The sequence below is a fragment of the Doryrhamphus excisus genome, linkage group LG3 (assembly GCF_037039965.1).
Source record: "Doryrhamphus excisus strain RoL-2023G ecotype Guam linkage group LG3, RoL_Dexc_Guam_v1.1, whole genome shotgun sequence".
NCBI classification, from domain to species: Eukaryota; Metazoa; Chordata; class Actinopteri; order Syngnathiformes; family Syngnathidae; genus Doryrhamphus; species Doryrhamphus excisus.
This window is the reverse complement of record NC_136359.1, coordinates 24,742,474-24,756,107: the sequence shown is the minus strand read 5'-3', so window position 1 is coordinate 24,756,107 and position 13,634 is coordinate 24,742,474. Positions and strand designations below refer to the sequence as shown.

Below are 13,634 nucleotides of genomic sequence, written 5' to 3'. Positions count from 1 at the left end.
ATAATAAATAATAACAACATCGATAAACACAAGATTACTGTATGTGATGATACAGGTTAAATGTACATCACTGTAAGAAGAGGCACAATGTTTACATATTTCATACTTTGTTCGGTGGTCCCTGAGTGCACAATAGTTGTGTACTTTTACACTTGAAGTGTGTTTAATAAGAATACTTAGGGCATAATCTTGCATGGTGCCGTCCTGGAGTGAACAACGTCAACATCCAGATGTTAACAATATTTTTATGTGCATATCAATAATTCTAAAATATATCAGGCAGCTACTGTATTTCAACTGCGGGTGAGAGGTCGTCCTCCAAAACAGTCCAAAGAATGAATTTGGTCCAAACTTTTCCGTAAGTGGATTTGGTGGCCAACTTACCTGTGAAAGCTCATTCATTACCCGCCGATGCAATTTTGGAGTCTAAATGAAGCCTCTTTGGCACTTTGTGCCGGTTTCAGGCCTGGCCGGTATTGCTGATATTGTCTTTGGAGGAGAAGGGAGCATCAATCTTGGGTTTTAATAGTGTCTCATCCATTCACATGCCAGCCCCACAAAATGAAGCCGTAATTACTGACTTTAATTGATGCGCTTTTACCACCTCAGACGATACTTCAAGCTCTCCTCCCCCTCGGCTGCTGTTGTTTGCACTATATTTCTGCAGCTATTGATCCCTATTATGGTAAATCCAATGGGCACAATGGAACTCTATCAGCAAAATGCAGGTTAATTATCTCAGGGTCAAGCACTGTGGAATCTTCACAATGAGTGGGCATTCTCTCTTTATTGCCTGACATTAAATTGCAAATACAAATTATTACCGCGGCCTCTTTATTTTGCTAATAAGGGTCAGGGCTGGCTGTCATTAAGTGGCAAATTACTCCCCAATTTCAAATGATTATATTTACAATGTTTTGCAGCAAATGAAGACTTATTGATGGATTTCCCCTTTTTCAGGTGCTTGGTAGAGTCTGAGTCTTTTTTAGATTAGGACGGGGGGTAATTTCCTTGCATTGATTGTTACATATTTTTCAAAGTTAACATTTGGGTTGAGACTTTGTTAAAAGCGGTGACAGAATGATGACATTTATATCGAATGAAGCCACGTGCAATCAATGCGCATGTAAGAATGGAGAAACTTTTTTTTGTGTGCGGCTAAGGAAGCTGTCAGACGTTTGACTGGCTGAAGATAAATTGGTCTTATAAGAAGGTGCAGACGCCTATTGATGGAAGGAACCAAAGTTAATGGAATTGATTGTGGATATTGTGTTGGCTTTCTGCAGGGACTCCAGTGAATCGGATTCCTATCATGGCCAAGCAGGTGTTGGATCTCTACATGCTCTACAAGCTCGTCACCGAAAAAGGTGGCTTAGTGGAAGTCATCAATAAGAAAATATGGCGTGAGATCACCAAAGGCCTTAACCTTCCTACCTCCATCACCAGTGCAGCGTTCACTCTTCGAACGCAGTGAGTACAAGCCAATAGGGCGGCCCCAAATGGAATAACAAGAAATGAAACGATTGGGATAAAGTATTTGTGTTGTCGTCGCCAGATACATGAAGTACCTCTATCCGTATGAATGTGAAAAGCGGGGACTGAGCTCCCCTGGTGAGCTTCAGGCAGCTATCGACAGCAATCGGCGGGAAGGCCGCCGGCAGAGCTACGGGTCTATCTTCAACTATTCTCCCGTGGGCACCCCGAACCTTCTGTCATCGCCAAAGATGCAGCTTTCCCACCTACCGATTGCCACTCACAACACTGCTCATATCGCTCAGATGATCAAAAAAGGTAGGAACGTCTTTATTTTGATATATTCGGTCAGTCCAGACGCTACATACATGTGGCGTCCTTATACATTTCATGGATCACTCCATTGGAGTCCGATTGCTCACTGAATTTCCCTCAAAAAGTCACTGGAAGTCCCTGAAGATAGTCTCTGAAGAAAGCCAAGCAGGATCTAATGAACAAGTTGATGAGGGAATGAAGTAGATATTGCACTAAACTGTCCAAGTATCAGTATATCAGTATGGTAATTGTAATGGTGGTAATGGTAATGGTAATTGTAATGGTGGTAATGGTAATGGTAATGGTAATGGTAATGGTAATGGTAATGGTAATGGTAATGGTAATGGTAATGATGGTAATGGTAATGGTAATGGTAATGGTAATGGTAATGGTAATGGTAATGGTTTTATTTCATTTAAACATGCATCAGATTCCAATTGAGTGCATCCCATAATCAGTTCCCAGTTCCACATGTCCGAAAGGAGTAGGAAGAAGCAAAGCTTATTAAATCCTACCCCTCCATCTGGTACTTTTATAATCAGTAACTGTTACATTTGTTCACTTCCTGCTTTCCTAATATAGTTTTTTTTTTTAAGTATGAAGTGATATGAGCATCCAATGCCATAATGGGTACCATAGTAAATGTCAATATAGTGATATATATAGCACATCATGGAATATTTTGGAATATTTGTACTTTTATGGTTATATGTACTACTCACAAGATTTCAGGAAGAAGCTAAAATGTACTACAACTTTCACATGTGAGCTTCATATTGGTTGTAGTACATTTTAAAATGAGGGCTGTCAATTGAGTAATACGTTTAACGTTTGATTAATCACAGTTTTCCAATGAATTAATCATGATTAACCACTATTTTCAACCGCACCTGAAATATTTATATTAAGACAAGATTATATGTGTTTGTATGAATTATTACTTTAATTAATTAATCATGATTAATCACCATTAGTAAGTGTCAATATAGTGATATATATAGCACATCATGGAATATTTTGGAATATTTGTACTTTTATGGTTATATGTACTACTCACAAAATTTCAGGATGAAGCTAAAATGTACTACAACTTTCACATGTGAGCTTCATATTGGTTGTAGTACATTTTAAAATGAGGGCTGTCAATTGAGTAATGCGTTTAACGTTTGATTAATCACAGTTTTCCAATGAATTAATCATGATTAACCACTATTTTCAACCGCACCTGAAATATTTATATTAAGACAAGATTATATGTGTTTGTATGAATTATTACTTTAATTAATTAATCATGATTAATCACCATTAGTAAGTGCCAATATAGTGATATGTATAGCACATCATGTAATTTTTTTGGAATATTTGTACTTTTATGGTTATATGTACTACTCACAAGATTTCAGGATGAAGCTAAAATGTACTACAACTTTCACATGTGAGCTTCATATTGGTTGTAGTACATTTTAAAATGAGGGCTGTCAATTGAGTAATACGTTTAACGTTTGATTAATCAGTTTTCCTATGAATTAATCATGATTAACCACTATTTGCAACCACGCCTGAAATATTTATATTAAGATAAGATTATATGTGTTTGTATGAATTATTACTTTAATTAATTAACCATGATTAATCACCATTAGTAAGTGCCAATATAGTGATATATATAGCACATCATGACTGGTTCAAGACTCTTCATCCTTGTATTTAGCAAACATCAACTGCTTGTATTGTTTCTTGAATTGGCTCATCGTTGTGCATTGTTTGATTTCCTTACTCAATCCATTCCATAGTTTGATTCCACATACTGAAATGCTATGGCATACCATAACGTAGTCCTAGCATAGAAGCGTATCAATCCAAGGCGGTGGTAATTATTTTCTGCCATGCACTCCCCGAATTGAAGTACTATTGAGAAACTACTTGAAAATGAAACAGAAGAAAATGCATCAAAACAAGGAGTCGTAAAGCATGCAAACGTATTCAAGAGTATTCAACATTGAAAGTACCCCCCCCCCTTAAGAGTCATTGGAATCACATTATTTCTTATGGGAAAAATGTACATTTGGATTAGAGTCGGACCTCCCACAAGATTGCTCTCAGGTTGCTCCTCCCATTGCCCTCAAAGGAAGGAAACATCTTGCAGCAAATGGTCACATGAGCCCGATGTCAAATGTCCAAACACACACCAGATATTTCAGGGTGTTATGATCCTCAAAGACAACAGCTGGATCATCTCCAGCATGCTTCTGCCACCCTAGTAAGGATTAAAGGGATATTTTGGATACTATGATATCGCTATAAGCAGTATAGTGCATCAACGGTGACTTACCTTTAACTTCTGTGAAATTGTGGTCGGAAATGCAAAAGAAGAAATGGTAGCCAGCACGCATTGTGAACCTGAAAGTACAATATAATAACAATTGTAGTCTTCTATGTATGACCATGCATTTGTAGTTTAAATGCGGCTGTTGAGTACATGTTATTCCAATCATTGTTTCCAGAGGATGCCATGGTTGCCAGCTGCATGCCAAGCCGAATGGTCCTCCCCGTGTCTCCCAGCGGCCACCGCGCTCCATCTGTGGCTGCTCAAGCTGCAGCCGTGGTCCAGGCCGCTGCTCTGGAGCAGCTCCGGGACAAGCTGGAAAGCAATGAACCTCCGGAGAAAAAGATGATGACTGTCGCGGAGGAGCAGAAGAGGATGATGCAGCACGCGTTGCAACAGAACCTGCTGGCCATGGCAACGCAACTGCCTCTCAGCATCAAACTCAACAACAGAGGTCAGATTCTCCCATTTCCACTCACTGTTTCTTCTGTATGTTGTTTATACAAGACTTTTAGTACTCTTAAAATGACATGACGTATGTAGTACACCTTAAGTATAAATGCTGACCTGGCTGTGCCGATGATGGGATCTGACAAGTCATAAGTCACATGGGACTTAATGATGGAGGCTAACGGAGGAAGATGACTTCTATCTGCAGACTTTTCTGTGTGCATGGCTGCACGCAGTATTAGTCATGGTAGAAGTATTGTACTTATGAAGATACACGACCATACAGACCTCACACGCAAACACATCTTTTATACAGTAATCCCTCGTGTCACATTCAAAGACATTGTCATGCCATGGAGTATTCTACACTGGTCGCAAGGCATCAGTAATGTTACTGTCGTGTTCGGTGAGAAACACAAGCACCAGACCTGTTACATCCATAACTAATGCTAAGTAGCACCTTAATACACACAAGTCTTATTATACAGTATATCTTAAAGGGGAACTATTATGCTCATTTTTGGGCCACTTGTATTGAGTTGTGGACTCCTATAGAGCAAATTCACACAATAACCAGCACAAAAAGCTTTCTAGATCTTCCGGAATCTGCACCTATTACAGCTGTATTTATTTGGATTTTGTGCTTCCCGTGAAAATGTTAAGTTATGTTATGTTATGTTTACTATATCGGTGTAAATAAGTGTAAATGTGACTATAGGGGTGTTATTTAATGTCTAGAGGGCTCTAATTATGTTAAAAACTGTACGTAGAAGGCTGGGTTGTAAACAGGTTTTCTATGCTCTAACCATGAAAATATTTTATTTATATTTAAAGAATCCTAATTGCGGAAATTCACTTGTCGAGTTTGAGCAGGGGACTCAAACTCAATTTACTTGGGGGCCACTGGAGCTCGGGTCTGGATGAGACTGGGCCGCATCCAAAAAAAAAAAACAACACATTTATTAAAAACAAAAAAAATTAAAAACTTCGCTTTGGTTCCAATTTTCTACAAGAAAAGCTCATTCCACTGTTCTCAAATATCTTAAAAAAAAAAAAGAAAAATAAATAAACAAATCAAGAATAAAGAAAATCAATCAGTAATAAATACATAAATATAATAATAATAATAAAACGGCAAATAATAAAAACTTAAGAAACCACATATAGTTGGTGGGTAGACAAATGATTTTTTTCAGATTAAAATGAACAAAGCATTATTAGAGCCCTGTAGACATGACAAAACACGACTATAGTCACATTTATACTCTTTTTATTTACAACATATTGCGCAACTGCAGGGTCTTGAGACACATGCTAACTCGCAAACTAGAGAGCTAGCGACCTAAACGGTAGCCTTCGAGTTATTTCCTTTCAACTTAAATAGCCAAAAACTTACCACTTCCACACGGATAGGGAGGATAACTATTAACAGTTATTTAACCTTTAACATGAACATTAATCAAACGTAATAATTTTTTCTGGTTACATGATACCATACAGCATCCATATCAAACTTACGCGGGCCGCACTAACATTAAACTTTCATATCAAGGCGGGGGCCTCAAACTAGCATCCTGCGTGCCACATATGGCCCGTGGGCTGCGTGTTTGAGACCCTTGAACTAGAGCATTGCGTCACATCGCTGCTGACTATTTGGAGCATATACTGCATACTGTACATCACAAAGCTTGTATAATACGAATACACGTGTATTGAAGAAGGTCCTCAACCCATGGCGATATGGCGTGTACAAATGTCCGTACCGTCTTAGGACCGCGCTTTTGTGTCCAGAAGTCATTAATAAAGCTCTCTTCACCTGTCACTCTAGGAGCCATGCCCAATAGTCCTCCGGCTCCTCGTGTTCCCTTTTCTAAATGCTCATATTGAGTTTTCCTCTGCCTCCTGTCTTGACAGATGATAGACAAGAGACTGCATTGAACCTGTCTACCAGTGGCATTAGCAGCATCAACATGTCAATAGAAATAAATGGAGTTGTCTACACAGGTAAATAGAGGCTCCGTTTGCTGATGTAATTGCAGGAAGGAAATTCAATAAGTTATAGCAGCGCCCCGCTGCTTAGTCCTCTGCGCAATTTGATGTCTTTGCTATCAAATCCATCGTAATCAAGTGGCAGTCCAATAGAGTTAAAAAAGTTAAATATCTCAAAACTGGTCCTGTGGATTCAAGGTCGATGGGGCTTATTGTCTTATGTGCCCGCAGGACCGAGCATCTACATGTGTGTGTGTGTGTGTTGGGGTAATTACTGCCTCTGTGCTTACACAAAACACTTCATGTCAGAGTGTAAGCCTGATAGCTGTCACTTCATATCTGAAACATCTTAGAAAGCCAGCATCTACAGTGTGGAATTGATCCGTGTCAGCAGGCCACCGTAGCCGATTCTTTTCTTTAAGGACTGTTTCCATTAAAGCAGGGACTCTTCCTTTAAAGCAGGGGACGTTTTGCTTTAAGAATAACTTGGCTGACGCCACTCACGGATGGTTTGAAACTGGAGTCTGTAGGCCCAACAGAGAGAGGAGAACATGTTCAGGGCATCATGACGAGAATCCGTTTTAATGTGATGTTTGCTCCGCAGGCGTCCTTTTTGCCGGCCAAGGAATGACAGCAGGACAGCGAGGCAAACACAGCAACTGTCCCTCTCAGGGGAAAACCAGTCCCATGCACTTCCATCCATCATGCTCCTCCTCCTCTTCATCTTCTTCTTCTTCTTCTGTCCATACGCACAGGAACTCTGTGTCCTCACCCTGAGAAGAAGATGGTCTTCTCGACAAAAAAAAAAAAAAAAAAAAAGTTCCTTTCGGTGGCTTCATCCTTTCATGTCTACTTAGGTCCTGCTTGTAGAACAGTCATGACTTCATGGATCTCAATCTCTACCGAACCATAGAAACACCAGGAAACATCACCCGATCTTCAATTTAACCAAAGAGAAGCCACACAAAACTCAACCTCCCCACAGAAATAACGCAGCCAAAACCCTCAACCCAACCAACGAAACGCCGCCAAAACCTTAACCCGACCCAAGAAATGCCAATCAAAACCAAGCCTCAACCCCAAAAAAAAACCAAATGCAACCAAACCACAACTTTAACCAAAGAAACGCCAATCAAAACCCTTCCCAACCCAGACCAAGCCTCAACCCAACCAAAGACACGCCACCCAAACCTTCACCCGACCGAAGAAATGCCACCCAAGTCCAAACCTCAACGCCAACAATGATGCGTTTGAGGCTTTAAGGCGACCAAAGACACAACAAAAAACGAAACATCTACTCCAGCGAATGAAAAACACTTGAAAAGAAGACATCTCATCTGTCATCACAAAATTCTTCCAGTGAGGGGGGGGGTACTTTCATAGGTTATGAAAATTGCTGAAAGCAATCCAAAGTACATGAAAATATGATAATCACTTTAATATCTTTATAATATCTTTAAAGAACTTTAAAGCACTATAATTGGCATTTGTGGGAACAGTCAACATTTATACTTTTTATGATAAAATTAAGACTTGATTCTCAACAAAAAAAAAAATTGAGGGGACTGCGGGTTAAAAAAAAAAAAAATGTGTAGGCTTGTGCAAAATTCCGAATTTGGAACTTCAATGAAATTATTTTGAAGAATTGGAATGACATGAAAACGAAATTAACCCACATCGAAATAAAAGAGGGCGGCACGGCGGTCTAGTGGTTAGCGCACAGACCTCACAGCTAGGGGACCAGGGTTCAATTCCACCCTCGGCCATCTCTGTGTGGCGTTTGCATGTTCTCCCCGTGCATGCGTGGGTTTTCTCCGGGTACTCCGGTTTCCTCCCACATTCCAAAAACATGCTAGGTTAATTAGCCACTCCAAATTGTCCATAGGTATGAATGTGAGTGTGAATGGTTGTTTGTCTATATGTGCCCTGTGATTGGCTGGCAACCAGTCCAGGGTGTACCCCGCCAGTTTTTGTATGATTCACTTTTTCGTGGCTAAAATCTTGCCTGGGTTTTTGTGCAGTGTTGCATGTAACAAACTAGTCCTTTTGCGCTGAGCTGCATCGTTGCGTGAAATGGGGTGGACAAAAACAAAGCACCCTAGATGTTGCTGACTCACTAATCATGCATCTTTTTATTGCTGCTAAAAAAAAAAAAAAAAACACGATCGGACCAAAGGAAGTTGCGAGTGTCAGCAATTTGAGAATTCTTCCTTTTGTAATTATTTTATTGTCTATAAAATGCATTTTTAATTTTTGTATGTCTGGAATGGATTAATATGATTTACATTATTTCCCATGGGAAAAAAAAAAATCGGTTTTTGTCTAACCTTTTGGAACAAATAACAAATGATGAAAACTGAGGTTCCACCGTAATAATATTTCTATGAAATATGTTCAACAGTTGAATTGAATTGAAAAAATTCGATTCAGAATTTTGCACAAGCCTGATACTTTGCAAACCCCTGCCCTGCAGCATGTCCGATGAATATTTGGAATATTTGTACTTTTATGGTTATATGTACTACTCACAAGATTTCAGGATGAAGCTAAAATGTACTACAACTTTCACATGTGAGCTTCATATTGGTTATAGTATTTTTTTTTAATTAGGGTAATACGTTTAACCTGATTAATCACAGTTTGCCAATGAATTAATCATGATTAATTTGATTAACCGGCTGAAATATTTATATTAAGACAAGATTATATGTGTTTGTATGAATTGTTACTTTAATTAATTAATCATGATTAATCACATTAGAATTAAACATCACGAAGTGAATAATAAGAATAACCACTTCCTGTTTATTTACACACACATTATAAAGCCGTGTTTGTGATGTTCAGACTGTCCCTGAATGCATCTCAGAGGAAGTGGCGTACTTGCTATGGTCACGCAACAAAAAAAAATAGCAACCGTTGTTAACGCATTGTTTTTGACAGCCCTATTTCCGATTAATTTTAAAATTAAAAATAGCGACAATATGTTGACTGCATGGACGCGACAGTACCTCCATCTGCTGTCATCGCAGATGTCTTGTTCATTTTGGCAGCCCTAAAAAATACACAAAAATCGGGTTGTAGTACATTTTAACTTTAACCTGGAAGTGCTTGTTTGAACATAGTTGGTATTATTATAAGGGTGGTTAGCAACGCAACGCTACACTGCATCATACTCCAAGTTGATACTGTAAATATAACATTGTGTACTTCTACGTGTCTGCGAATGATTATGAAAGATACCTACATTCTCAAATGATAACATTATCATGATTAATCTTCATGTCCATAAGACTTTTGGTTTTGTTTATACAAATGGCACAAAGCTTAAAAAGTGTGAATTCATACAAACTGTTTAAGATAAGACATGATCAAATATTTGTTGGAGACTCCAAAAGGACAGAAATGAGAAACATTCAAAACAAAACCAAAGAGGATGTAAAAGTCATCAATTATGTTCATAGAATGTCTTGTGTTTTATGTTAATTCATCTATGCATCATTTTTCTTGAAAAAAAAAGACATTGTGTACTGTAATTTATATGTTTTATTATTTGAAAGCATGAATTGTCGTTTTTTTTTGGTGTTCTACTGTCTGCCTACAGCGTGGATACAGGAACAACAATGAGTGGAATATGATTTATTATGCAAAGATTGGAAGACGGACATGGACTCTGCATATAGTCATACTTATAGATGGACATGATTGTTTGTATTGACTTTCAACATTTGCCAAGCACGTTTCTTATACCTCACCGATCAATCACAGCACATGCAAGAAATACCTCATGTATTTTTATAATACACATTCAATGCCATGTTTTTTTTTGCTTGTTTTTCGTGACAGATCACTGGATTTTGTTATCATTTTTTGACAATTATACCAAAGAAGGGAATATTTGATTGACACATCTACCTCATTTATTATAGACGGTGCCAACATGCTTTCCTGTATCGTTGTTTTCATGACTACTGTATCTGTGAAGGAGATAAGCGTTGTTATTCATGGGAACGTTAGCGTCTATATGTAAACATGTACATATGGATGACAGCACCTGGCAACAACAGATGCCAAAGGTTTAAAAATACATTGTCAGAGAAATCGTATATGTTTATATAGAACACTGATAATAATGATGGTGAATGGTGAGGTAATACTTTGGAACACAAAGTACATCCGGAAACTTGTTACATTTTCAGATTACAGCCTGATTGCAAAGTGTAATAATTAATTTTTTTTCCCATCACAATTCATACAAGTACTCATAACAATATGAAAAATACATTTTCAAATGCATTTTGAAATATTTAATGTCCTACAAATGGAAGCCAAACAATATTATTGTCTGCATTTTATGCAGACAATAGACTGAATAAACCATTAATATTATGATGATATGAAATTATAATAATAATATATAGTAATAATAATGTAATATTCCTTTATTATATTATCATTCATTCACATAGAGTTTTTTACATGTCACAAATGACAATTTGACCATTTTTTTCACAGGCAATTTGTACTGTCTGTCGAACCTTTGCAGCATTTTTTAAATGTTGGCTTTTCAACTGTGTTAAATAATTTAATAATAATAATTATTATTATTATTAATAAGAATTATTATTATTATTAATAATAATTACGCCATAATAATAATTATTATTAATAATATTAATAATAATAATTATTATTATTTAATACAGTTTGAATACATTTTTAAATGTTGGCTTTTCAACTGTATTAAATAATAATAATAATAATAATTATTATTATTATTATTTAATACAGTTGAAAAGCCAACATTTAAAAAAATGCTGCAAAGGTTCGACAGACTGCCTGTGGAAAAAATGGTCAAATTGCCATTTGTGACATGTAAAAAACTATATGTGAATGAATGATAATATAATAAAGGAATATTACATTATTATTACTATATATTAATATTTTTAATAATAATAAATATTATTATTATTATTAATAACAATAATAATAACACCATAATAATGATTATTATTATTAATAATAATATTAATAATAATAATAATAATTATTATTATTTGATACAGTTTGAATACATTTTTAAATGTTGGCTTTTCAACTGTATTAAATAATAATGATAATAATAATAATAATAATAATAATAATAATAATTATTATTATTATTATTATTATTATTATTATTATTATTATTATTATTATTATTATTATTATTATGGTATATTCTCCCCGTGCATGTGTGCAAAAAGATGTGCATACACATCATACACATCTCCAATGTATGGAGGTCAGCAAAATTATCAACTTCATTTTCATTTATTATGTGATTACTGTATTTATTATGGCAAGACTGAATGAAAAATAACAACAAAAAAAGTCACAATTTTTTTTTTTTTTTTTTTTACATTCCATGACGATTCTAAACACAATGCCCCGTAATGACAACATAAACAAACATTTTGAACACTTTCCGGATGCACTTCCTGTTTTCTCATGCTGACATGTGTGGTCGACATGCAATCAGTGATGGCGGACAGCAACTAAAAGATGCAGCATCAATTGCTGATGTGGGTTCCAGCTCAGTAAATGTTAGTTTTGCTTAAAATATGGTACCCTAGAAGAAAGCTCTATTTCAACTATTACAAAAAATACTCAACATATACCAGAATTGAAGTTGTAAATGTAGCTCAATGCTCCCTCCGGCAGAGAGGACTTTGCTGGCCCTGATGTAACTTTTTCACGCCGAGATATGTAAGGTGTTGACGTTTTTTGATGCTGATGTTGTAGCGTGAGTGCAACTTAGTCATAGTTTGTGTTTACGGTATGTTGGGGACCGTTGAGACAATGACCCATGATGTTTCCATGTGCACAATATTACTATACTCATAAATGTGTTTGTATCCATAAGCAATAACAATATTTCTTTTTACCAAACACTTGATTAATGCTACTTTGAAAATACTACTTAATATTGTGTGCATGGAAATGTAGTGATTGAAGGTAGTTGTACTTTATTCATGAATAGTCTATTATTAGTGTATTCTCTTTATGAAAACGGGTAAACAGTTGACAGTAAAGTGTGTGTCAGCACAATCATAGAAATACAAGTAAATACTTCAACGTATATCTGTTCGCCTGAATGACCTCATTAATTATCAGGCTTTTTTTTTATTGAAACGTACGAAAATGATGACAAAATGTGTCAAGGGAGTTTTAACAAGTGTTGTTAATCAGTGCTATCGGGAAAAGAAAAAGTAGATTTGTGTATTTTAGCAGTGCTTTGCTGGTAGTTTTTATGTACAAAGCTTTCAATGTTGCTTTTCTTTCCCTTTTGTTCATCTTGAATGAGTCCAGTGCATTATGGGAAGGCTGGATTGTGGTGCTCAGGGGTTCAATGTATGAAAAAAAAACTGTTTTGTGTTTGTATTTAGAAATAAACATTTCTTTGAACATGAAAATTGTGGGTCATTTCCAAAACTATAAAGTCGAGCCTCAGTGTCTGAGATGCTAAAGTGTGTTTGGCTACATTAGCACGAGCTAACAGAAAGCAATATGTGAAGTTAGGACAATATACATCAGCATACTTAAATATATTGTGTGGCATACCCCAGGGGTCAATGCTGGGACCATGACTCATAAAAAAGTCAGGCTAACATTGTTGTAATTTCAGTAAGTACTTGGCATCGTATATTCGTATATTAACATGTGTTCACGTCGCTGCAAGTTTTGCGGAAGGATTTACAGTTGAGCACAGTCGTGCTAATGTAGCCAAACACACGTTAGCATCTCAGCACACAACTACAGCGCATTCAAAGGCTGCCGAACAAAGTGCGAAATCCGAAAAAAACTCATCAGTGAAGTATATAAATTACCAATGCAATAGACTGCAGAAAGTGCACAGTTGCAGTATTTATGGATTTGACAAAAGGTTTCGATACAATTAATTCATCAAAACATAATAATTAGAAAACTGTGCAATCGAAGGGTTAGTGTCGATTGGGTTCAAGGCTATGTAGCTAACAGAAAGCAATGTGTAAAGTTAGGAGAATATATGTCAGCAAGCTAAAAAAATATTGTGTGG

The 13,634-nt window shown here is 36.5% G+C and overlaps 1 protein-coding gene across 3 annotated transcripts in view; it reads left to right on the top strand.

Moving 5' to 3' along the window:
• The window catches only part of arid3c (AT rich interactive domain 3C (BRIGHT-like)), a 29,277-nt gene extending 18,361 nt beyond the window's left edge, over window positions 1–10,916 (top strand). For 2 of the 3 annotated variants that reach the window (XM_078789219.1, XM_058070137.2), the window contains exons 4-8: window positions 1,287–1,470; window positions 1,556–1,791; window positions 4,293–4,568; window positions 6,479–6,568; window positions 7,158–10,916. In XM_078789219.1, coding sequence (XP_078645345.1) covers window positions 1,287–1,470; window positions 1,556–1,791; window positions 4,293–4,568; window positions 6,479–6,568; window positions 7,158–7,330 — 959 coding nt within the window. In that variant the 3' untranslated portion in view covers window positions 7,331–10,916. The remainder of the gene's footprint in view (window positions 1–1,286; window positions 1,471–1,555; window positions 1,792–4,292; window positions 4,569–6,478; window positions 6,569–7,157) is intronic. The other variant, XM_078789218.1, reaches the window with a different exon arrangement.
• Window positions 10,917–13,634: the final 2,718 nt, after the last annotated feature.